This window comes from Castor canadensis, chromosome 16 (genome assembly GCF_047511655.1).
Source record: "Castor canadensis chromosome 16, mCasCan1.hap1v2, whole genome shotgun sequence".
In the NCBI taxonomy this organism is placed as follows: Eukaryota; Metazoa; Chordata; class Mammalia; order Rodentia; family Castoridae; genus Castor; species Castor canadensis.
In genome coordinates, this window is record NC_133401.1 from 14,282,386 (window position 1) to 14,308,163 (window position 25,778).

A 25,778-nucleotide genomic window follows, 5' to 3' on the forward strand; every position below is an offset into this window, starting at 1 on the left:
TCCGAGCTACTCAGGAGGCCTGAATAGGAGGATCGCAGTCTGAGCAAAAGCACAAGACACTATCTGAAAACAAACTAAAGTACTGAGGATGTGGCTCAGGTGATAGAGCACAAGGTCCAGGTCCTGATTTCAAACCCCAGTACTGCCGAAACCCAAAAAGAGCAGATACAAGTAACGGTGGTAGACTCAGATCAGCAGTTGCCTCTGGCAAGGGACAACAGGAAAAGGGCAGGGGGGAACTTTCTGGGTGGATGGCAGTGTTCTATAACTTACTCTGGGTAAGATTTTATTTTGTTTTATAATTTTTTGTGTGGTACATCTTGAATGTAAGGCTAGTGCTGTACCACCAAGTTATATCCTCGGCCCCAGATATAATTTTCCAAATGCCAAATGCACCCTTAAGACGAGTTTTAGCTGGATATTGGTGGCTTATACCTGTAATCCTAGCTACTTGGGAAGCTGGGATCTGGAGGATCCCAGTTTGAGACCAGCCCGGCAAATAGTTTGCAAGACCCCATCTTCAAAAGAACCAGAGCAAAATGGACTGGAGGTGTGACTCAAGCAGTAGAGCACCTGCTTTGCAAGCATAAAGCCCTGAGTTCAAACCCCAGTCCCAGCCCCCAAAAATTTCAGTTTTATGGTGTGAAAATTGATCTCAGCAAAGAGTCACCAGGAGAGCTGGTGGAGTAGTTCAAGTTGTAGAGCGCCTGTTTAGTAAGCATGAGGCCCTGAGTTCAAATCCCAGTACTGAAAAAAAAAAATCCTCCTGTCACAGCCTTCCCAGGGTCATCCTCCACAGGAGAGGACCTCCTCTGCCATCCCAAGTCTGAGTCTCCCCTTCTCCCTGTCCTTATTCTGTAGTCCCATCGCCTGGTGAGTTCTAACTTCTGTGGACTCTAAAACTCCATGATTCTGTGACTCCCAAGCTGGTGCCAGGCTAAACAGGGCTCCCGAGACTTGGCCGGCACCCTGTGGTAACACAGCGGACACAACCCGCCCACAGCCCTGTCCAGAAAACGAGCATGACACACGCGGCTTCTCTCTCCCCACTGATATATTTGATAATTGTCCAGAACCAGAGATGGCGTCAGCCAGGGTGAGGGGGCTGAGGAGGAGTAAAAAAAAGCCCAGAGACAGTGCTGGGGGGACAGGGATGGAGGGGGGAGGGGGGAGAGAAACAGACACAGAAAAGAGAGAGAGGAGAGAGGCAGGGGCTGTGGGGGGAGAGAAGCCAGCCAGAGGGAGGAGAGAGGGAGGAGCAGGAGGTAACTGAGGGGTGGAGGCCAAGATAGGGCCACGGGGAGAGAGGGCCTCTCCCCCCAGAATACAAAATGGGAGAACTGGAGGGGACTGTCCTGGGCCTGGGGACAGGGAAGAGACGGGCGGCGACGTGGCAGGGTTGAGGTCAGTAGTAGGTTTCTTTCTCCACCCAACCTGGAGAGAGAAAGGATAGAGAGAGTGAGAAACGGAGACAGACAGGCTGAGAGAGAGGTACAGTGGAGCTGGTGGGGAGGAGGCCTGTGTTGGGGGAGAGGCAGCACAGAAACAGTGACAAAGAAACAGAAGGAAAGACACACAGACACACTTGCAAAGACAGAGAGGAGGAGGCCCGGAGAGGGAGGAAGGAAGGAGAGAGTTAGAAAGGAAAGGGAGAGACACAGAGGACTTTGGGACAAGGTGGCCCTGGGCCAGCCGCCTTTGCTGCTTCTCCTGCTCCCAGCCTTCTTCCCTGCCCGGGCCCCAGCCGCCCCCCAGCACCCAAGCCCTCACCCCCGGGGTTCCTGCGCAGGATGAGTTTGCGGATTTCGTCGTAGACGAAGATGAGGAAACTGTAGGGGAAGGCACAGAACCACCAGCTGGGCCTGCAGAGGGGAGAAGAGGCAGACTGTGGACACAGGCCGCAGCCCTGGGGGCGGGAGGACCAGGCTCTGGGATCTGCAGAGTGCCCCTCTGTGAGGACAGCCCATGGGGGGAGGCTCTGTGGCCTCAGAGCAGGAACAGCAATGAGAGGCACAGAGTAGGGACATCCAGAGAGACAGTACAAGAGGTAGGCCTGAAGATCCATGGCTGAGGCCCAGGGATGCTGTGGGCTCATTTGTGATGACATCCCATAGGGAAGGGTCCATGGAGGACTCAGGAGCGGAGCTGGGGTCCCGGGGCGGGGGGGCGGGGTAGGGGCACTCACTTGAGGGGGTACATGCGAAGTGCCACATCCATGCCAGGGCAGTAGGACAGGAAGGCAGCAAGGGCTGTCTCTTCAAACAGGCCAAAGATCAGAATCTTGTTCCTAGAGGCACAGGCGAGGCAGGGCTGAGCCTGGGGAGCCCCACACCTGGCACCCCAGCTCACAGAGACAGAAGGGCAAGAGACACATGGAAAGGCAGCCGGAGTGAGACAGCCCAGAGACACCAGACAGTGTGATGAATGCACAGAGTGCACAGAGCTAACGGGACAGAGAGACAGAGATCCAGGGAAAGGGACAGAGATAGAGGGGTATCCCCTGAGATGGGCAGAGACAGAGGTGTAGCAATATAGGGAGACAGACAGAGATGCACACAGACAGAGCAACAAAGATAGGTGGAGAAAGATGACAACACAGGAGAGAGACAGACAGGGACAGACACACAATGGCAGCAAGTGTTTTAAAAATATAAAACAGCCGGGTTCATGCCTGTAATCCTAGTTACTAGGAAGGCGAAGATTGGAGCACAGTTTGAGGCCAGTCCAGACAAAAAGTTTGGGAGACCTAATCTCAACCAATAGCTGGTCACAGTGGCATGCACCTGTCATCCTTGCTACACAGGGGCTGAAATCAGGAAGTGCAAAAAAGTTCTTGAGACTCCATCTCAATTAGGGTGAGGGGAAGCTGGGCATGATGGTGCATGCCTGAAGACACAGATCAGAGGACTGCAGTCCGAGGCTGGCCCCAGGCAAAAGTCTGAGACCCTATCTGAAAAATAACTTAAAGCAAATGGGTGGGGGTGGGAGTGAAGCCCTGAGTTCAAACCCCAGGCCTGCAAACCATGCCTCCCTCTCCAAGAGACAGACTGAAAGAATCAAAGACACTGGCCACCCTTGAGAGAAAGTCAGCTCAGAGGCAAAAGCTGAAGCTCAGAGCATGGAGGGACATGGATGGACACACAGACAGGGTGGCGCTGGGCCTCACTTCATGCCCTGCTGGAAGACTGAGTTCCTCCGGGTTTTGCAGATGATCAGGTCAGCCCACTGGACGACCACGATGCTCACGAAGAAGGCCGTGTGGCACGTGAACTCCACCACCTTCCTCTGCTCATATGTCTGCAGAAGCAATGACGAGGGTGAGGTGTTGCAAGTGACTACAGCCCTGGACCACTGTCCTACCCCACTCCTACTCCCTGCAAGGGGTCCTCAGGATTTCACACATGTCCCCCCTCTCAGGACTCACAGCCCTCAGGGCTCCTGGCCCCAAAGGACTAGATAGTATTTGAGGAAGGACAAAGGTTAAGGGCTCTTAGTCATCTCCCAGGGACCAGGAGGAAGGAGCACTCTATAGTCCTTCGACAAGGACAGACAGCAGTCAGGCTTTGAAGGGACAAACAGAGGTGGGGAAGATGGCCTGGCGGGGCCAAGAGCCTCGCAGCAGGACACATGGTCAGAGGTGAGCTGGGCCAAGAGTGCTGTGAGGTCTTTGTTCCCCTCAAGGTCTGGAAGTTGTCCCCTGGGACATAGGGGCTGTTGCAGGACTTGCCCCTGCATGGCCACACTCACCCACTGCTGTCCATAACTGTCCTCTAGGTCGTTGACTGTGCGGTCATCCCAGTTCAGCCGGATGCCCACCAAGTTGCCAGGCAAGAAGCCATTTTCTGCCAGGATCACAAAGTAGGAGAAGAAACCACCAAGGGCCTGGATCATCCCTGGGGAGGAGGAGGGGAGGCAAGGAGAGACTTATGGGGGCGCTGGCAGCAGGCCCAGCACTTCCCCCAAGACCCCTTGAGATCTTCACAGTGGTCCCGGGGCCACTTCAGTCCTCTCACCAAAGCTGTGTCATACAGAGATGCTGTGAGGAGCCCCTGAGATGGCCACCTGGTCAGGGGCTTCAAGGAGGGAGCTCTCCTAGATGGACAACCTGGAGGCCCTCTGCCACTTGACCCAAGGCACCTGAATATTAAAAAACCCTAGAGAACCCTGGGCTTCAAGAATGACTTCCCAGGACTTCTGGCCACCACTTCACAGCCTCTGCTTGCTGGGACACTCCCAGGGACAGTTGAGCTCTGCACACATGGCCCCTGGTTCTCAGGCTGGTCTCACCCCACTGTCACCCCACTGGGCCAGCCCAGCCCCTCACCGATCTGCCCGTAGGCCATACTGATGAGTCTCTCATTGACCAGCTTGTCTGTCCGTGGGTTCCTGGGCTGCCTCTTCATGATGTCACTCTCGGCAGCCTCGTAGGCCAGTGAGATGGCGGGGACCTGGGTGGGAGAGGCCAGGTAAGTGGGGAGGGGAGGAAGGGGGAGGGGAGGACCTAGGCGCAGGTGGTGGCCAGGCTCACCATGTCAGTGCCCAGGTCAATGCAGAGGATGGTGATGGTGCCCAGCGGCAGGGGGATGTTGGCCATGATGAACAGCAGGAAGGGCGTGATCTCGGGGATGTTGCTGGTCAGGGTGTAGGCGATGGACTTCTTCAGGTTGTCAAAGATCAGGCGGCCTGCAGGGGGCAGGGCAGGCTCAGAGACCTGGCACTCCGCCCAGAGTTCCACGCCCTGCTCCTCCCATGCCCAGCCAATCATTATGTCTTTTGTTTTGGTTTGGTTTTTGTTCTGGGGTTTGAACTCAGGCCCCATGCTTGCGAGCAGGCAGGCATTCTACCACTTGAGCCACTCTGCCAGCCCTACTTTTTGTGTTGGTTTTCTTCAAGATGGGTCTTGGAAACTATTTGCCCAGGCTGACTTCAAACCATGATCCTCCTGATCTCTGCCTCCCGATTACAGGCATGAGCCACGAGTGCCTGGCCCTTGCTTCCTTTTTTTTTATTTTTTATCAATTCCCATCCACCCATCTTGGCACACAAATCTGTGACCACATCAGCCCTGTTCAACTATCTCCAGGGTCTTTTATTATTATTATTATTCATTTATTCACATGTGCATACATTGTTTGGGTCATTTCTCCCTCCTGCCCTAAGGTCTTGAGAACACAGGCAAATGCTCTATCACTTAAACCATGCCCAGGCCTATTGTTTGTGTTTTGTTTTTAAGACAGGGTCTCACTAACTCTTCCCAGGCTGACCTCGAACTCGCGATCCTCCTGCCTCTGCCTCTCAAGTAGCTGGAATTACAGGCATGCGCCATCTCACTTGGCTTATAGAAGCCTGCTTGATGGCGTCTATTAAATTAAACATCTCCCTACACCATTGACACAGTAACCCCACTATGAGCTTATGTCCACCAGAAACCAAGTTCAAGAATGTTCTTTGTAGCATTATTCCTAACAGCCCCAAAAACCAAATGGCTTTGCCCATGACAGGTGAGTGGATGAGTAAACTGGAGCCTCCATTCAGCAGAATAGGGCTCAGCAAGGCAAAGGAAGAACAGACCAGCTCCACAGCTGAATCTCAGATGCTGTCCTGACTGAAAAAGCCAGGCACAGGCTGAGCACAGTCAGACCTGTAAACCCAGTTACTCTGGAAGCAAAGATTGGGAGGATCACTGTTCAAGGGCAACTTGGGCAAAAAAGTAAGACTCCATGCTAACAACAACAACAAAGCTAAGCCTGGTGGTGCACACCTGTCATCCTAACTACACAGGAAGTAAAAGTAGAATGGTGGACCAAGTCAACCCTGGCAAAAATGCTAGATCCTATCTCAAAAATAACCAGAGCAAAAAGGCCTGGGATGTGGTTCAAGCAAGTAGAGTGCCTGCCTAGCAAGTTCAAGGCCCTCAGTTTAAACCCCATAGCAACAACAACAACAACAACAACAAAGCCAGGACAGGCTAGTACTGTTGCTTTGAGTGGGGATTCAGACTGGGAGGGGACACATCTGGATGGGGAGAGGGCTGGGGCTGCACTCTGCACTCGCCTCTGTAAAAATACATCAAGCTGCCCAGCTTGCAGTACATATGTCATATCTCAAAAATGTGATCAAGCCAGGTACCAGTGGCTCATGCCTGCAATCCCAGCTACTTGGGAGGCTGAGCAATCAGGAGGATCACAATTTGGGCCAGTATAGGCAAACAGTTAGCGAGACTTCATCTCCAAAATAACCAGGGCAAAATGGGCTGGAGATGTAGTTTGAGCAGTAGAGCGCTTGCTCTGCAAGCACAAAGCCCTGAGTTCAAACCCCAGTACCACAAAAAACTAAAGCAAAAAGGGCTGGGGTGTGGCTCAAGTGGTAGAGCACCTGCTAGCAGCATGTAGCCCTGAGTACCGAAAAAAAAAATGATTAAAAATAGAATGATCATGTGATCCAGCAACGCACTGCTGGGCATTTTCCAAAGGAAATAAAACATAGTGAATGTAAGAGACACCTGCACTCTTGTGGTTACTGCAGCCCTGTTCACAACAGGCAAGAAATAGAAACAACTGAGTACCCATCAACTGGTGGATGTGGTGCTGTTTACACAGTGGAATATTACTCAGCCATAAAAAGAATGAAATCCTTGTCAATTGTGGCAACATAGGTGGAACTGGAGGTCACTGTGTTAAGTGAAATAAGCCAGGCACAGAAGGACAAGTACCATAGGACTTCACTCACGTGGAATCTAAAGTTGATCTCACGGAAGCTAAGAATAGAATGCTGGTGACCAAAGGTGGGGCGAGAAGGGGGAGGAAAGGATGGGTTCATTAGTGTGTGAAAGTCAGGAGTAAGGACTGGGTGTAGGTCAGTGGTAGAGCCTGAGCTTAGCACGCACAGGGACCTGGGTTCTATCCCTAGCAGCAACAACAAAAAAGAAAAAATAGATAAGAGTAGGAAGGTCGGGTGTATAGCTGCACAGCAGGGTGACTATAGACAATAATTATATATTATGCAGCTCAGAAAGCGAGAAGAAAGAACATTGAGTGATTTCATCATGAACAAATGATAAAGCGATGGAGATGTTTAACCTGATTTGAACATTATGCAATATATACATATGTTAAAACATCACAGCGTACATACCCCATTAATATGTATGATTTTTATGTAATTATGTCTCAGTTAAAAACAAAAAGTCAGGCATGGTGGTGCATGCCTGTAATCCCAGCTACTCAAGAGGCAGAGATAGGAGGATCAGAGTTTGAGTCCAGCTGGGGCAAGAAGGTAGGAAGACCCCCAATTCAACAAATAAGCCAGGTGTGGAGGCTTTTACCTACAATCCTAGCTATAAGGGAGGCAGACACAGGAGGCTCTTGAGTTCAAGACCAGACCGGGCAAAGTTAGTGAGACTCCATCCCCCATCTCAAAAACAAAATACAAACAAAAGGGTTGGGGGTGTGGCTCAAGTGGTACAATGCTCGCTTGCAAAGGAGGCCCTGAGTTCAATACCTAATACCACAAAAAAAAACCAAAACAAAAACAGGCCCCTGTGTAACAAAGACCCCTGGGAATTCCCACCTGGCATTCTCTTTCCCTACAATGGAATGCTGTCACAACTACTTGTTTCTCATCCTAAAATGTACCTGAGCGAAGTGATGGCTTAAGTGTGCTTACCCAGTAAGCCAGAGTGGGGCAAGTGGCAGGGGGGAGAAAGATCAGCTGTGTGCGGGTCACTTGGAGCTGGGTGACAGAGGTGAAGATTTACAATGCCTTTGGCTCCACTTTGTGTGCCTCTGGAATTTCCCCCAGTGGAAGTTAGACTGTTTTTCCCCTCAGAGGCGTTTTCATGGTCCACTCCACGAAGGTGAGACTCCTGTTTGCCATCCTCATGACCTCCATGTTTTCTTCTTAGCTCCTATCTCAATTTGTAATTGTGTATGTGTTTGTTGGTTGACTTTGGAAGAGAGGAGGGATCTCCCAGCCTTGTGAGAACACAGACCCTGTCTGCCCTGCATCCCTGATGCTGTGTGATGCCAACAGAGGAGCTCACAAGCAGCTAGAAGGAATGGGTGCCAGGTCCCTGGGCACACACACAGCATGTGCGTGCATAGATGTCTAGGGGACAAGAAAGCTAGCTAGGGTTTCCTCCAGGACATAGGAGACAAGGACTAAGATTGTTTAATTTGTCACCTTGGGCTCAGTTTTACTTTGCATTCTCTTTTATCATGAGCTATTTTTTGGGTGGAGGGAAGATTTGAACTCAGGACCTCATATTTGCCAGGCAAGCATTCTATCACCATGAGTTATTTTTTATAGCACTGACATTTCAAGTACGGGAGGAAAAAAATGGAAGAAAAATCACCCAACACACAAACAGTACTTATTTCTGGATGGCAAGGTTATGGGTGACTCTAATTTCTTTCTGCATTTCTGCATTTTCTATAATTATCATGAATTACTTTGATGATCAGAATAAAATTAAATGTGATTCACCCCCTTCTGTGGCCGGAACTAGGCCTATCGGCTCTGCAGCTGGGGCTCTTCTACAGGCAACACCAGCCCGGCCAGTCACGTGCCTGATGTCCACACCCCACCTTGCAAAGCCCTGCTTCCTCTGTCTGTGACCACCGTCTCTCCACATGACTATCTCAGCGTGGCCCACTGACTTGACTCTGGAAAGTGCCCTTGACCCTCCAGGGTCCCAGAATCCTCTGCTTCCTGGTGGCTGCACTTAGATCTTTTGGCTACTTCCACTGTCAGCCTCACCCACAGCCTGGCCTGTGCTGGGAAGTGCAGGCCCAGAATGCACCAGCCATCCTCCCCCAGGGACCGCTTGACCTGGACAGCTGTAAAGACCGGGAAGGGTACTCAGACCTCCACCAGGGCCAGTGGGTTCTATGGTTCCCACCAGGCATTCTGTGGCAGCCCTGGCTTGGTCCCCTCGCTCTACTGGGGCCTCCTGCGGCAACCCCAACTCTAGCACCACCCCTGCCATCTCACCCTCCTCCACGCCTGTGACAATGGAAGCGAAGTTGTCATCCAGCAGAATCATGTCGGCTGCCTGCTTGGACACGTCAGAGCCAGCAATACCCATGGCCACTCCGATGTCGGCCTTCTTCAGAGCAGGGGAGTCATTCACACCATCGCCAGTCACAGCCACGATTGCTCCCTGGAAGGAGAGAGGGAGGATGAGACTGGAGCTCCAGGCCCAGCCTCCTCCCTCAGACCGCAGCCAGAGGCCACCTGTCGCTGGCAGCCCTCCACAATGATGAGCTTCTGCTGCGGGGAGGTGCGGGCGAAGACGATCTCGGTGTGGTTCTGCAGGATCTCATCGATTTGCTCTGAGGTGAAGTCCTTCAGGTCGGTGCCATGGATCACACAGGCCTTGGCATCCCTGGGAAAACCAGATAGAACAGGTGGCCAAGCTCAGTGTAGGGACAGATGCAGCCTGATGGACAGAGACAGACAGACCAAACCACAGACAGCAGAGCCAGAAGCTCAGTGGGAGAAAAAAAAGGGGTCTTTTGGGGGGCGGGGAGAGGGTCAGAGACGAAGGGCAAAGAGGGAAGGAGGAGGGTGGGCCAACCTCAGGAAGGACTGAGGGACCATGGGGTAGAGGGACACAGAAGGGAGACAGACATAGAGCCCCCAGGAGAATGGAAAAGCTGGGGAAGCCAGAACAAAACAGAGACGAGGGAGGGAGAGAGCCAGCCAGGAAAGGAGAGACAGAGAAATAGGGACTTCACTGAAAGCTCTAAGACAACAACTAATTGTTAGCAGTCCCTTTTTCTGTACTATGGTTTTTTTTTTGCAGTGCTGAGGACAGAACTCAGGGCCTCGCATACTCTAAGCGAGTGCTCTACCACCGAGCCACATCCCAACCCTTGCATTTTTGAGACAGACTCACTATGTAGCCCAGGCTGGCCTTGAACTCTCCATCCATCTGGCTCTGACTCCTGAGTACTGGGATTACTGGTGCGTGCCACCACTCCCGGCGTTATTTTATTATTAATTTTTTGGCAGTGCCAGGAATTTAACCAGGGCCCATGTATGCCGGGTAAACGCTCTACCACTGAGCTACACCCTCAGCCCCGGTAGTCATCGTAATGAGGAGGACACGGAGGCTGAATGAGTTGCTTGAGGTCACAAGCAGTGTGGAGCAAAACTGGGAGTTGACCCCCCATTTGCTAAGCCCCAATGGTGCAGCACCAGGCCGGGCTGCGTCCTCACACGTGGAAGACCACCCAGGTGTTGAGCAAACAGGGGTCCCAGGAAAGGAAGCGGCCCACGAGGAAGCTGGGGGAGGCAGAGGCCGAGTCAGGCGGGGCAGCTCACCGGGGGTTGACTTGGCTGACAGGGATGTTGAGCCGAGCAGCAATGTCCTCCACGGTCTCATTGCCCTCAGAAATGATGCCCACACCCTTGGCGATGGCCTTGGCTGTGATGGGGTGATCGCCAGTGACCATGATGACCTGCGGGCATTGTGTTTTAGGGCTGGGTTGGTCTCCCACACTGGCCGCTGGCCCCACCTCCCCCACACCTTAATAAAGGCCATACCTTAATCCCTGCACTGCGGCACTTGCCCACTGCGTCAGGGACAGCTGCCCGGGGAGGGTCAATCATAGACATGAGGCCCACGAAGCACAGGTTGTCTGTGGTAAAGTTCACGTCATCACAGTCGAAGGCAAAGCCCTTGGGGAACTGCTCTTCGGGCAGGTAGTAATGGCAGAAACCTGGTGGCAGGGATAGGATGATGACAGGCAGCTCAAGTCTCAGGGACCTCCACTGCCTGCGTCCCATAGTTCCCAGATGTCTGGATCCCTGGCATCCGTCTCCCGCACAGCCAGCCAATCATTAACGCTCATTTCCTAGAGATGTCATCCTCGCATCCATCCACCCAACCATCCCTCCTTCCTTCCATCCTTCCTTCCTTCTTTCCGTCTACTGTCCTTCCTTCCTTCTTCTTCCCACCCTCCCTCCCTCCCCTTATCTCCTCTCTCCTTTCATCTACCCTTCCTTTCTTCCTCCTTTCACTCCCTCCCTCCTTCCATCCTTCCTTTCCTTTCTTCCTTCCATTCATCCCTCCTTCCTTCCATCCTTCCTTCTTCCTTCCTCCTTCCATCTATCCTTCTTTCCAGCTACCATCCTTCCTTTCTTCCTTCCTTCCATTTATCCTTCCTTTCTCCTTTCCCTCCTTCCTATCTCCCTCCGTCCCTCCTTCCTATCTCCCTCCGTCCCTCCTTCCTATCTCCCTCCGTCCCTCCTTCCTATCTCCCTCCGTCCCTCCTTCCTATCTCCCTCTGTCCCTCCTTCCTCCCTCCTTCCATCCATTCTTTCTTCCTTCTTTCCTTCCATCCATCCATCCATCCATTTACCCTTCCATCCATCCACTCACCTATCCACCATCTGTCCATTCACCTACTCTTCCTTCCTTCTGTCCATCCATGGTGCACTCTGGGAGACCCCGTTCTGAGCATCACATCCCTGCTTGTCCCAAGGAGTCCCCGGAGTGGTCCCCCCTCCCCAGCTCCCTGCAGTACGCACCAAGCACACGCTCGCCCAGGCCGCCGAGCTCCAGGTAGGCATTCTGGAAGGCCTCCTTCATCTCCTCATCCAGGGGCTGCTCCTTGCCCTGCAGCAGGATGGTGGAGCAGCGGTCCAGGATGCGTTCGGGGGCGCCCTTCATCACCAGCAGGTATCGGTTGTCATTGGGGTCCTCCGTCTCATGGATGGACAGCTGCAATAGAGCAGGGGCAGGTGTGCCTGAGCCATGCAGGGACCTGGAGGCTGCTGTGGTCAGCGGGGACAGCACTGTTCCTTCCACCCAGAGTCATGGCATCAGGGGAGATGCTGCCAGTGCTCCCCCAAGAGTGCTGCTTGGAGACCTTTATCTGTGTGTCAGAGTCTCCCAGAGATCTGTGCCCATCCTGCTCCTCTGTCTCCCCATTTCTGATGCCCATGTCTCCTACAGAATTCCCAGCCCTGGTCCAGCTACCATCATCTTGCACTGGAATCCCAGATGTACCGTCCCATGGCAAAGGTGGTAGAAAATGGTGTAGGCACTTTGTTTTTGTTTTTGTCAGTACTGGGGTTTGAACTCAGGGCTTCGTGCTTACAAGGCAAGTGCCCTACCACTTGAGCCACGCCTTCAGTCCATTTTGCTTTAGTTATTTTTTCTCAAATAAGTTCTTGTGTTTTTGTCCATCCTGACCTGGAGCATGCTCCTCTTATTTGCGCCTGTAGAGTAGCTGGGATTATAGGCATGAGCCACAATGCCCAGAGCACAATTTCATTTTTATGAAATGTCCAGAAAAGGCAAATCCATAGAGACAGAAAGTAGGTTAGTGGTTGCTTAGGCTGGTGGGAGAGATGGAGGAGGGAGTGGTGATAGGGAGGGGGTGTGAGGTTTCTTTCTGAAGTGATAAAAGCGCTCTAAAAAATACCATGTAGGTGGTTGCATATATCTGTGAACACACTAAAACGATTGAATTATATTCTTTAAATAGATGATTATGGTTTGTGAAGTTATATCTACATAAAACTATGCAAAAAGATGTGAGTCAAGTCCTGTCTTTCTTCTGCTCAGAGCCTTTCATGTGTCCCCCTCAGACTCACAGTCAGGTCCTCTCCACAGCTTGCGAGTGCCCACAGGCTGTGGCCCAGCATGCAATGCCTTCATTTCCCACCACACTGGCTGCCTGGCTGTGGTTCAGACAAGTTGTACCTGGTATTTGTTGGTGGAATTAAAAGGAATCTCAGCCACTTTCTTGTTACGTTCACGCATCAGCTTCACAGAGCCAGAGGACAACTCGATGCACTTGAGCAGGGCAGACTCGGAGGCATCACCAGCCACGTCCCTCTGCGGCAGAGAGCTCCGTCAGTGAGGAGCGCCGAGCGAGGGACACAGGCAGGGCCCGGGGCGGCTGGCGGCTGCACCCACCTTGAGCACAGGAATGTTATCCTGACCACCCTTGAAGACAGCTCGGTTGCAGAGCCCGGCGATGTGGGACAGGGCCACCCAGGTGTGAGAGCTCTTGTCGAACGAGGTTCCTGGAGGAGGCATGTGTGAGGGCGAGGGCTCCCTGGGGCCAGGCGCCCACCGTCCCCGCCCTGGGCCCCCGCCCACCTGACTGATCCTCAGTGGTGTCGGCCTCGTGGATCTGGTTATCAAACCACATGTGAGCGACCGTCATGCGGTTCTGAGTGAGGGTCCCCGTCTTGTCTGAGCAGATGGTGGACGTGGAGCCCAGGGTCTCTACAGCTTCCAGGTTCTTCACCAGACAGTTCTTTCGAGCCATGCGCTTGGCGGTCAGTGTCAGACACACCTGAAGGACAGGGACGGGCAGGTGAGCTGCAGGTGGCAGGACTGGATGACCAGCACGAAGGCCCACAGCCTACCTGCCTGACCCAGTGAGAATCCTGGGTGGCCCACAAAGAACGGGAATCATCAGCAAGGCTGCCCCTGGTACAGACCAACAAAAACAGGCTCAAATGTGCCCCCAAAGCCATATTCTAGAACTTTCACAGCAGCAAAATGTATTATAGTCCAAACTGAAAACAAACCAGAAGAGTCCCCAAGAGCAGAAAGGACAAATTGAGGAATCAAAGAATACTAGGGGCCAGGTGTGGTGGCTCGTGCCTGTAATCCCAGTTATTAGGGAGGCAGAGATCATGAGGATCACAGTTTGAGGCCATCCTGGGCAAAAAGTTAGCAAGATCCCAACTGAACAAACAAGCTTGGTGCAATGGTAAACAACTGTAATCCCAGCTATGCAGGAGGCATAGGTAAGAGGATCCCTGTCAGAGGCTAGCCCGAGGCAAAAGGCACAAGACACTATCTGAAAATTGACTGAAAACAAAAACAGCTTGGTGCATGACTCAAGTGTTAGAGCAACTGCTTAGAAAGCATAAGGCCCTCAGTTCAAACCCCAGTACCTCAAAAAAAAAAAAAGGATATACTATACACTGGTGAAAAAGAATAAAGGCTTGCTGGCATGGATACTTAAAAACATGTTTAGCAAAAAGAACCAGAAAAGAACTCAGAATTACTACATTTGTATAAAGTTTAGGGGGGAAAAAGGCAATACTAGTGGCACATGTCTGTAATCCCAGCACTTGGGAAACAGGAGGATCATGAGCTCAAGGCCAGCATGGGCTACATAAAAAGATCTCATGTCTCAAAAACTAAAAAAAGAGCCAGGTACTGGTGACTCATGCCTGTAATCCTAGCTACTCAGGAGGCAGAGAATAGGAGGATCGTGGTTCGAAGCCAGCCCAGGTAAAGAGTTCTGTGAGACCCTATCTAGAAAAAAAAATAGGGCTGGTAGAGTGGCTCAAGGTGAAAACCCGAGTTCAAGCCCCAGCACCGCAAGAAAAAAAAAAAAAAGAAAGAATAAAAAGACAAAATTAGTGTATGCTGTTAGAAGCCAGGTTTGGGGGCTAAGGTTGGGGGGGGTAAGGGCTGAATGAGGTCACAAGGAACTTCTGGGGACTCTCTCTGTGTTCAGTCGGCACCATCACACCAAGCTCATAGGACATGCAGCTCTTGGGTATGTAGAATTCCCCGGCAGAAAGCCAAAGCCTTTTGTCACGTGGTAGTTTTGAATATGCTAACATGGAAACTTTGGACCACCATGAGATGAAATGGAGAATGGTCTTCCTAGGGTGACACATCTGTGTGCCGTGGACACAACACTCAGGTGAGGTGTGGCTCTGTGGTGCAGCACATGCTCAGCTTGCCAGGAGCCCTGGGGTTCCCTCCCCAGCACACGCACAAAAGAAGAAAATTGCGTTCACCAGTGTGCTGTCTCAGGGGTGGCTGATGGCTGAGTGTGGAGGGGGGTGGTAGAGATAATTATTTTCCAAATTGAACTATTTTAGATTTATTTTTTTACCATGAGTGTGTCCACCTTAATTTTTAAATTAAAAAGTGATAGAATTATAGGTTTTTATGTACTACAGTATTTCTCTTTTATTTTATTTTTTTTGTGATACTGGGGTTTGAACTCAGGGTCTTGTACTTGCTAAGCAGGTCTCTACCACTTGAGCAACTCCGTCGACCCATTTTGCATTTGTTATTTTTGAGATAGGGTCTCCTTTATGCCCAGGCAGGCCAGAACTGAGATTCTACTATTTGTACTTTTCTTGGGATGACAGGTATGTGTCACCACACTCAGTCATTGGTCAAGATGGGGTTTTGCTAACTTTTTGGCGTGGCTGGCCTCGAACCTTGATCTTCCTGATCTCTGCCTCCTGAGTAGCTATGACTATAAGTGTGAGCCACCATGCTCAGGTTTTTTTTTTTTTTTTTGACACAGGCTGCCTTTAAACTTGAGATCTTCCTGTCTCAGGCTCCCAGATACTGGATTACAGGTGTGCCACACTGTGCCTGGCTTTTGCTGCAGTGTTTCTTAAGATGTTTGCTTATTGTTTGTTTGCTTTGATTAAGAGACCCTCTGATCTCCAGACCCCTACTCATTCAGGAACGGGAGTCTCAGCACTGAGTACCCAGCTGTCCTTATTAAGATCGATGCAATCCAGGTCCAGCCCCTCCTCCCTCAGATACAAGAGTCCAGGCCTCAACCCTTCTCCCTCAGACCCAAGGGTCCAGACCTCAGCCCCCTCCCTCAGACCCAGGGGTCCAGCCTTACAGTGACAGTGGCCAGCAGGCCCTCTGGGACATTGGCCACAATGATGCCGATGAGGAAGATGACAGCCTCGAGCCAGGTGTATCCGAGAATGAGGGAGAGGATGAAGAAGGAGACACCCAGGAAGACGGCCACGCCGGTGATGAGCTGGATGAAGTGCTCGATCTCGATGGCGATGGGAGTCTTGCCTACCTCAAGGCCTGAGGCCAGGGTGGCGATGCGGCCCATGACAGTTCGGTCACCTGTGGCCACCACCACGCCCCGAGCTGTTCCTGTGGAGCCAGAGGGTTAGATGCAGGTGGGTGGGGCTCATGAAGGCCATGGGGACGGGACCTCTTGAGGCATACCCCTCTGTCTGCCCCAGCTGGGTATCCCCAGCAACCCCCTCACCTTCCACGCAGTTGGTGGAGAAGAAGGTGATGTTTCGAGTCTCCAGGGGGTTGTCGTGTGTGCAGTCGGGAGAACGGGTCTGGGGCTCAGATTCGCCAGTCAGTGAGGAGTTGTCCACCTGCAGTGGGGGCAACAGAGAAGAGGTTCAGCACAGGGCCCTGATTAGAAGGCTGTGTCCAGGGAAGACTGGGATGAACCTGTGTCCCTGGAGGTGCCAGACAGAAGCCTGGGAACCCAGAGGGATGGGTGGCAGGCTGGGAGGCCAGAGGCTGGGATCTTGAAGGTGGGGAGGCTCCAGGGATGCTTGCCAAGGTCTGAGGCAAATTGGGGCCTCTGGGGGTCAGGGAGGTGGCCTGCGTCTGGGGTTTGAGTGGGGAGAGGGTGAGGACTGAACCCTGAGTCTGAGGGAGGAGGGCTAGGGTCTGGACCCCTGGGTCTGAGGGAGGAGGCTGGAGTCTGGATCCCTGGGTCTCAGGAAGACAGAGCCTGAGGTTATGCTCCTGACCCCTGGGGCAGAGGGCAGAACTGGGACCAGGCAGCGGCCCACCTTGCAGCCGTGGGCTGAGATGATGCGCAGGTCAGCTGGAACTCGGTCTCCACCCTTGATCTCTATCAGGTCCCCAACCACCACCTCCTCGGCGTTCACCTGCATCTTCTCACCTTCCCGGATCACTAGGGCTTGCTGGGGGTGGGGCGGTGGACAAGAGTCACCTTCCATACTTCTCTGCCTGGGGGTTCCTGGGCACTGTTCCCTAACCCCCTGCCCCCTCCCTCTGGCCACCTCCCAGGACCCCCTCACCTGGGGAACCATGTTCTTGAAAGACTCCATGATCTTGGAGCTCTTGGCCTCCTGATAATAGGAGAAGCAGCCAGTGATGATCACCACGGCCGCCAGCACGATGCCCAGGTACAGCTGTGGAAAGACACAGGGACGAGGGTCATGGCCACCCAGACCTGCTTCCCACCTGCCCCTCGCCTGTCTATGGAAGCCGGTTTTCATTATTAATGGAGAGTGGGTCTGTGTTTGCGTCCATTTGAGGGTCTTATTCTGTCTGTGTGTCTGTCTATTTGAATCACTCTTTCTGTAAATAGCTATATTTCAGGCTCAGGACTGGTCTGTCCAGTGTGTGTGTGTTTTCTTGCCTGCATTTAGGAACCTAGGTGTATGCTACCATTTGTCCATGTGTCTGTCTGTGTTTAGGTCTGTGTGTCTATTTGTCTACATAACTGACCTTACATTTATGGGACTCCTTGTATTTGGGACTCTGTGAAGGTCTCTTTCTCTCTGTTGGTCAGTTTCTTTGAGTTTTCTGTTTGTTTTGAGACAGGATCTCGCTATGTTGCCCAGGCTGACCCAGAACTCTCCATCCTCTTGTCTCACTCAGCCTCCCGAGTGCTGGGATGAGATGTACACCACACGCCCAGCTCTGTTGGTCTGCTTTTGTCTGAGAGTCTAAACCTGTGTGACTGTCCATGCCTGCATCTGAACCAGGTACCTGTGTTTGAGTCTGCATCATGGAGTGGTTCTCTGGGTTCCCTTGTGTGGGGTGTGAGGATCTCATGCAGCTGTGTGTGGGTCTGTGTTGACAAGCATGGGAGCTGTGGCCACCTTGTCCCACACAGGTTCCCCAGGCCCCACACATCAGTGTATGCCTGGGTCTCTTCCTGAGCACAGTCACTCATCTCTAGGTATTTGTCAGGCCGTGACCACCTGGTGTGTCTGTTCCCAAGTCTGCAGAGGTCACATAGCCTTAGGAAAGAGCCCCAGCTCACAGTGCCTGCTGTATGACCTTGGCCAAATTCTTTAGCCTCCCTGCCTCCCTCCCTGCCTCCCTCTCTCCCTCCCCCCATCTCTCCTTCCCTCCTTTCCTCCCTCCTTCCCTCCTTCCTTTCTTCTCTCTTTCCCTTCTTTCCTACCTTCCTCCCACCTTCCTTCCTCTGTTTATTTAGTTAGTTAGTTTTCTCTGTTTTAGTTTAGTTTAGTTAGGGTATTTTTTTCTGTTGTTTATTTGTTTTTGCAATGCTGGGATGGAACTCAGGTTCTCAGAAATGCTAGGCAAGCATTCTACCACTAAGCCACACTCCCAGCCTCCCTGGGCCTTTGGGTACCTCTGCTTTCCTTACACCTGGTCTCATTTTCTCACTAGGTAACTGTGAAAGTTGGATGAGGAAAAGGAGAGTGGGCTTGGAAAAGTGTAAAGGGACAGGAAGATGTGAGTGCATATGTTTCCTAAATGTGCAAGCCCCTGCACAGGCCAGGGTAGCGAGTACTCACATTGTCACCGGAGGGGTCGTCCTCGGTGCCTGCCTGGATGCCATAGGCCAGGAAACAGAGGATAGCCCCGATCCACAGCAGGATGGAGAAGCCCCCAAAGAGCTGACGGCAGAACTTGACCCACTCCGGAGTCGTGGGAGGCGGCGTGAGTGCATTAGGACCATCCCTGGCCAGAATCTCCTGGGCTTTGCTGTGTGTCAAACCCTAGGAGACACAGCACTCACACAGAACCCTCTCCAGCAGCCTTGTCATCCCAACCCATCACCAGCAAGCCAAGCAAAAAAGGGCACAAGACCCCAGCCTCCTCCCTCAGACCTGGGAGTTCAGGCCCCAGCCTTGCTCGGGTGGTCTCACCTGCACACAGTCCGTGTTGTACTTCCGGCAGACCTCCTCCACTGACATCTTGTGCTCTGTCTAAGGAACAGAAGTTTGGGGGAGGGTGTGAGAGTGGGCAGGGCTGCTGCTGGGGGTGGGACATGCAGGACAGAGGTGACACTTACCATCGCCACTTCTTTCTTGAGGTCATCCAGGTCCCGGCGCTCCTTGCCTTTGCTCTTCTTGGGCGAGCCCTTGTCATCTTTCTTGTCCTGCGAGGTGGCGACACGATAGCTGTCAGAGCCACCAGACTGCGGGCGAGAAGGGGTTCCAGAGGGACACTGGCCCTGCCTGCTCTGGCTCTTATCCTGGCCTCCTCTCTACATCGCTGGGTTGAGGCTGTTTCTCAGGATTTCCATCTGTTGCCAGAGGCCTCCCATCTCTGCCTGTTATCCCTGCCTGTTATCCCTACAACCCCCCAGTCTTTGCCCTGTCCTTTTGGCCTCACTGTCTATGTGTTTCTGTGACTCTGTGTCTGAGAATCTCTGCCTGGCTTCTCTCTCTCTCTCTCTCTCCACCCCTCCACCCCCGATCTCCGTGAGTCGCTCCCCTCAGTCTGTGCCTTTTTATCTCTGTGTGTCTTTGTCCCTCTTCCTGAGCCTGTCCAATCTGCTTGTGTTTCTGTGTCTTTCCAGGTCTGTTTCTGGCTTTATCTCTAAGTCTTTCCCTAACTGTCTTTCTTTCTTGATCTGTCTCTCCAGGTTTCTGTTTATGTCTTCCTGTCTTATTAATGGTTCATCTCTTTGTCTCCTCCTATCTCTCTCTCTCTTTTTTTCCTTTGGCAGTTCTGGGGTTTGAACTCAGGGTCTCCACCACTAAGCATTAGGCAGATGCTCTACCACTTGAGCCACTCCGCCAGTCCTTCTCCTACTCTTTATCTGTCTTATCTCTGTATCTCTGACTCTGTCTGTGTCTCTCTGAGGCTGTTTGTCTCCCTTGATCCCTCTCACTACTTTACTACTCATATACTTTTTCTTTGTTTTCTTTTGACAGTACTGGGGTTTGAACTCAGGGCCTCATGATTTCCAGCCAAGCATTCTACCACTTGAGCCATGCCTCCAGCTTCCTACAACTTTACATTGTCCCTGTCTCTCTTTGGTCTCTGGTTCTTCATATCTCATTGTGTCTCACAATGTCTGTCTCTATCTCTTGAGTTTTCTATCTCTCTGGGTTCCCATCTCTTCAAGGTGGCGTCATTGGGATCTCAGATTGTCTCTGAGAAATCAGTAATTTCTGTCTCTGTCATTCTGTCTCTACCTCTTAAGCTCTCTTTTTTTGTGATGTTCCCTCTTCTCTCTCTCTCTCTTTCCCTCTCCCTCCCTCTCTCTCTCTCTCTCTTTTTCTACCTGGTTCTTCTCTCTCTGTCTCTGTCCATCTGTCTGTCTGTCTCACTGTGGGATCTTGCTCCTTTTCTCACCATCTGTCTTTCTCTCTGAGTCTCTCTATCTCCGTCTTGGTCTTTCTTGGTCTTACTCTGGGATCTTTCTCTGTCTCTGTCTCCCACTGTGATCTTCCTCTCTCTCTCTGTCTCTCTGTCTCATTTTGGGATCTCTATCTCTTCCTGTCTCACTCTGGGATCTTCTTGTCTCTGTCTCTCTGTCTCACACTGGGATCTTCTTCTTTCTTTCTCTCTCAATCTCTCATTCTGGGATCTTCTTCTCTCTCTCTGTCTCTCCTTGTCTCTGGGATCTTCCTGTCTCCGTCTCTCTCACTGTCTCACACTGGGATCTTCCACTATTCTCTCTGTCTCAATCTCTCTGTCTCTCATACTGGGATCTTCTTCTCTCTGTCTCTCACTATCTCATTCTGGGATTTTCCTCTCTGCTGTCTCTGTGTCTGTGTCTCTCACTGTCTCACACTGGGATCTTCCTCTGTCTCTGTTTCTCTGTGTCTCTCTCACTGTCTCTCACACCAGGACCTTCTCTGTCTCAATGTCTCACTCTGGGATCTTCCTCTGTCTCTGTCTCCATCCACCTTGATGGATATCTACCCTTTTAGTTCCAGGTCTCCCCATGTCACACCCTGACTTCTCAGTCCAGCTCGCTTTTCCTGGGCCCCTCTCTTGCCCCATGAATGTCTCAGTCAAAGGACTCAGCAGATCGTGGGAAAGCCACAAGTCTGGCAAAGGGAGAGGAAAGGGCACTCTTAAGTTTTGGTCACAACTGGGACAAAGGCCCTGCGGGGACATGGCAGTCCTGAGCATCTTGACAGACAAGATGTGGACTTGGCTTCTCTCCTGGGGGCTGGTGAGAGGCATCGATGGTTATGAACGCCATACCACGGGTATGGTCAGGACTCCAAGCCAGAGCAGGAACTCTTGGAGTGCAGAAGTCTTGGGCCTGGCTTGAACTGGACATAGTGTGAGGGAAAGGGACTGAATTTCCAGTTTGGTGGCTTGGACAGATGGGGAGAGTGGCAAGAGGGGTGGGCTCAGGCCCAGTGCTTGTAGAACGCTGCTGGCAGATCCTATGGGCCCAGGGCCCAGCTGGGATCCGAGGCTCAGTGCAGCTCAACGCTAATCTCCTTGTGACCTTGTAGAGGCCTGAGCTGCCTGCTGTCTGCCCCCAGACCCGGGGCTGAGTCCAGGGGTGTAGGGAGGGGCTACAGCCTTTGAAGCCTGGGAGCTCCAAGGATGGGTATGGGGGTGGGGGGTAAACAGGAGTTTGGCCTCAGGCCAGTCCTGCAGTACCTCTGCATCTCAGACATGGAAGCACAGAGGCTTGGGAATAAGAGGTTAATCCTTCACCTCAATCTCTGCCTCCACAGATAGCCTAGACACATGGGTGAAGAGATGTGGACTTAGCAAGTCATGAATCAAGGTGGAGAACTGAACAGGAAGGCAGAAGTGGGGAGAGGTAGGGGTCTAGCAGAAGTGAAGGAGGAAACCAGCTGCCCATCCTGAAATCTTAGAGAAGATGGGGAGCTGCAGCTTGGGTCCTTATGAGAGTTAGAGGTGGGGCTGGACCTCTGGACCTGAGGGAGGAGGGGCTGTGGTCTGGACCTGTAGGTCTGAGTGAGGAGGCTGTGGTCTGGACTCCTGGGCCTGAGGGAGGAGGGGCTGTGGTCTGGATCTGTAGGTCTGAGTGAGGAGGCTGTGGTCTGGACCCCTGGGTCTGAGGGAGGAGGACTGGGGTCTGAACTCCTGTGTCTGAGGAGGAGGGGCTGTGGCCTGGACTCTTAGATCAGAGGGAGGAGGGGCTGTGGCTCCCAGGTTCCTGGCAGGGGAGCCTTAATTTTGGCTTGCCCTTGTCATGACCAGACTCCCTTGGGGGTAGCTTCCATCTGTTGGTGTGGGGAGCCGAGGCTTTCCTGGGCAAAGCAGGAGGCCCAGATGGGTGCACTGCAGGGCGGGAGCACCTCTTAGGGTGGGGGACATGCGTGTCTGGCTGTAGCCCGCCTCTGCAGCTCCTCGCCATTTTCCATGCTGTCGCCTCCCTGATGCCTGCACAGCTTGTGCAGCCTCTGAACCTCTGCACCCCCACCTCAGGTGCCTATGGTGGTCTCTGAGCCTTTGACTCCCTTTCTGCCCTCTGCTTTTTCCCATCACTCAGGCAGATAGGAAATATCTGTCCTGTGGCTCTCCATTTCTGCCTCAGTTTCTCATTTTGTCTCTCAGTGTTTCTTCTTGTCCCTCTTATCTCTTCATATCTCTCTGCCTGTCTCTGCTTATCTCTTTGTCCTATGTCTCTCTCTTTTAGAGTGTTTCTCTCTCTCTCTTCTTGTTTCGCCCATTCCTTTGTCTTTCCGTGTGCCTCTCTCTCCCAATCTAAACCCTTTGCTTTGCCTCTGGTCCCCATTTCTTTTCCTGAGACCTCACCCCCTCCTTTTCTAAGGCATTGTAACCTCAGTCTTCATTCCCTAATCCCCCAATTCCCCAATATTCCCATGCTCCCCCATTCCACTTACCTGAAAGCCATTACTGACTTCTATTCCCCTCTCTCTCCCCTAGTCCATCCCCTACCCAATTCTTCTTCCCATCCCTCCTCACCCTTCCCAACCCAAGATCTGCAGCCCCACCCCCCACCTCCATCCCTAGGCCCATCAGCCTTCATCCGCCATCTTTCTCCCCATTTCTCATGTTCCCTTTTATCAGTCTCTCTCATCTTGACCCTCTCTCTTCATCCCATCCTCCCCACACCACCCACTTCCTTCTCTGACTCCCTCCCCTCTCAAAGCTCCGCCCCAGACACACAGGGAGGAATCCAGGGCTGCAGCAGGGGTCAGGTGGTCAGCCAGGGAAGGAGGCAGCATCTGCTGAAGAGACTCACAGACAGAGAAGGACACACAGACACGGAGGCAAGGACATAGCAGTCATGCACACTTCTCCAACACACACTTGCACTCACACACCCTCAGTCAGGCACTCAGTCTGTCAGGCATCGCCCTCCTAATGCTCCCTCTCCTCCCAGCCCCCATGTCTGCTCCCCCAGATTAGGGGCTGCACGCACTCCGCAGCCCCACAACGGTTACTGCGGAGCGCCCCCATCCAGGCCTGGAAGGAGAAAGAGAGGTCATCTGGTGTCCATCCCACAACCTGGACCTATGCCCACTCAGTCAGGGGACTGGGGCCTGCAACACCCCCTAGACACAGTAACACAGCTCTCAGGCACACCCAGACGCGGCTGCAGACTTTCAGACACCACGGGGGCCACAGATCGCGGTAGACACTGCCGTCAGGGTGCAATCGCACACATGCAACCGCACCCATGCAACTGCACAAGGTCAGGCAGAGACGTAAAGGGCCGGCCCACGCCTCCATGGACCCCTGCACACAAAGCCACACCAACCAACATGCGCCACAGACCCCCCGCTGACCCAGCGCCCCACCATCATCACTAGCCACACAATCACAGGGACCCACCAGGTCAGCCAGCTCACGGGTCTCCGCAGTCCCGGAGCCCCCGCCCCCCGCACACAGCCAATGTCACTGGACCCACAATGTCACACGCAGCGCCCTGCCGGCCCCAGCACCTACCCCCATCTTGGCCGCTCCGTTGGGAGAGGGGCGGACGGGCGGGCGGCGGCCTCAGGGCGGGCTCGAGCTGGGGGCCTCTGCAGCGCCCGCGCCTCGGTCTGCCGGAGCGTGCGTCCGTCGGTCGGTCGGTCCCACCGCACAGAGGCTGCGGCGGCTGCCGCCTCCGCCTCCTCATATGCCCGCGCTCGCGGGGGGAGGCGGCGCCGGCCAATCAGGGAAGCCGCTGCGCTGACGGACAGCCTGTAACCCCACCCCCGGCACTGCAGCTGTCCTCCCCCTACCCCCCTACTCGGTCTCCGCAAAGTGGCGGCGCCACCGAGAAGGGGAGCACTGCGGGGTGGGGAGATTCCAGAGACCCCTGCAGTGGGGGACCTAAAGACCCCGTCAATGAAGGGAGGGGCTTCTGAGGAGGAAGCGCTGAGCAAGGAAACCACAGAAATCCCCTCATCGTGGGGGATATGCCACCAGGAAGAGGGTTGATCTGGAGGGGGTGGACACGGGGTGTGTGTGTGGGAAAGCCCCAATGAGCCACCGCAATAAGGCAGGGGCCCCAGAGCACCCCCTTCTGCAGTGTGGTGGGGGACAGGGGGCGGAGAGAGGCTGCAGTCTGTATGGGATGCTGCTGTTCAGGAGGCCAGAGATGCAGGCAGGGAAGCTGAAGGGGGATGCAAGAGCGCAAGAAAGACCCCAAAATGAGGAGGGGCGCTGCAGAGTGGGGGAGGAGTCCTAAGACCCTCCTGTGTGCCCCTCCCCCCATCCATGTGAGCTATCCAATAAGATAGAGTACACAGGAGACAACACCGAGAGGAGGACACACCAGGAGGCCCAGGAAATGCCCAGCCCCATAGACAGCACCATTGCCCACATACACTTACCACAGGGTCATGACCACATTCCATCACATACCAGCCTATACCCTGACACCCAACACTACCATCACACCGACAGAGGCTCACAAACAAGTAGGGAACCCACACAGAGCGCACCCATCGCAACAGAATCACAACCACAGTCACACCCTCAGAAGACTACATCACAGACACACATCAAACCCTCCACCACACTTGACCTTGCACATCTCACGTAGGGACCCACACCGTGCAACTCATGAAGCAACTGACACCTTCACTCAGCACTGTCGCCCACGCATAGGCCTCACACTGCCTCCAGACATACCGCAGGAGGTCTGATGGACACTGTTTCATGACCACACAACATCACACCCATTACACACACTGCTCCCCAGTGTGTCTGGGCATGCGCAAAGGCCCATGGTGCAAAATTGCCAAACCAATGCTATGAATGACAGACAAAAATGTGCACACGCTCACACATAGCACACTAATTCACAGAAATAAGCCACCATCCCACACACCTCTCACATATCCCATATTGCAGCACTTTCACGTACACCTTTATTGGATCTCCAAACACATCCCAGTGCCCCCACCCACACACTACACCCCCATCACAGCATGTGTATACACACACAGACACACAGTCGGCACCCACACTCCAGGCCTGCCATATACACACAACACCCATCAGCCACTGCACTGGGGCCTGAGGCGTCAGAGCTCCCCACCCCCACCCTGACACCATTTTGATCTATGAGGAACACCCCAGACTCTCCCTAGGAATGGTAGAAAGCGTGTGTGAGAGAGGAGAGAGGAAAGGAGAGAGAAGACACGCTTGACCTTGTGGCTTTCTCAGAACAGGGCATCCTGCCCAGGGGACAGGGAGTGAACTTGGAGTACAAGGGTGGGTGGAACAAGGTTAAGAATGTGCTCAGGGAAACGGGAACTCTGAAGCCAGAGTGAGAGACACAGAGACAGGTGCAGAGACAGGGAGACATGGTCAGAGTCGCAGAGAGATGGCCTTGGACAGGACCAGAGACAGCCAGAGTAAGCAGGCAGGGAGGTTTCCCCCAGTATCCAGAGCCACATCCCAATCCTGTTCTGTGACCTGTCCCCATCCCTCTGGCTGTCCCTTGTTGCCATGGTAACAGGGAGGCTGACTCTGCAGCAAAAGGAGGTTGGGCCTGAATCAGGCTGTTGCCATGGAGATTAGGAAAGGAGGAGGAGTTATATCTTTTAACCCAGGTGCATAGCTCCCAGACATTCCC

At 53.1% G+C, this 25,778-nt stretch overlaps 1 protein-coding gene across 2 annotated transcripts; it reads right to left on the reverse strand.

The window, feature by feature from the left end:
• Nucleotides 1-1,036: 1,036 nt before the first annotated feature.
• Nucleotides 1,037-23,807, reverse strand: Atp1a3 (ATPase Na+/K+ transporting subunit alpha 3). Of its 2 annotated transcripts, none has more exons than XM_020166905.2 (23): nucleotides 23,654-23,807; nucleotides 18,804-18,890; nucleotides 18,658-18,717; nucleotides 18,304-18,507; nucleotides 16,828-16,941; nucleotides 16,576-16,710; nucleotides 16,029-16,146; nucleotides 15,642-15,910; nucleotides 13,118-13,316; nucleotides 12,932-13,041; nucleotides 12,716-12,850; nucleotides 11,536-11,728; nucleotides 10,549-10,724; nucleotides 10,327-10,463; nucleotides 9,235-9,385; nucleotides 8,992-9,160; nucleotides 4,529-4,683; nucleotides 4,325-4,448; nucleotides 3,748-3,893; nucleotides 3,167-3,297; nucleotides 2,186-2,287; nucleotides 1,771-1,862; nucleotides 1,037-1,434 (listed from the first exon to the last, which is right to left on the reverse strand). In XM_020166905.2, exons 1-23 carry the CDS (start codon nucleotides 23,657-23,659, stop codon nucleotides 1,406-1,408), a joined length of 3,042 nt encoding a protein of 1,013 aa, XP_020022494.1. In that variant the 5' UTR covers nucleotides 23,660-23,807; the 3' UTR covers nucleotides 1,037-1,405. The 2 variants fall into 2 exon arrangements, with proteins under 2 accessions (XP_020022494.1, XP_020022493.1); XM_020166904.2 differs by having other exon boundaries at nucleotides 18,804-18,929; nucleotides 23,654-23,802.
• Between the last annotated feature and the right edge of the window lie 1,971 nt (nucleotides 23,808-25,778).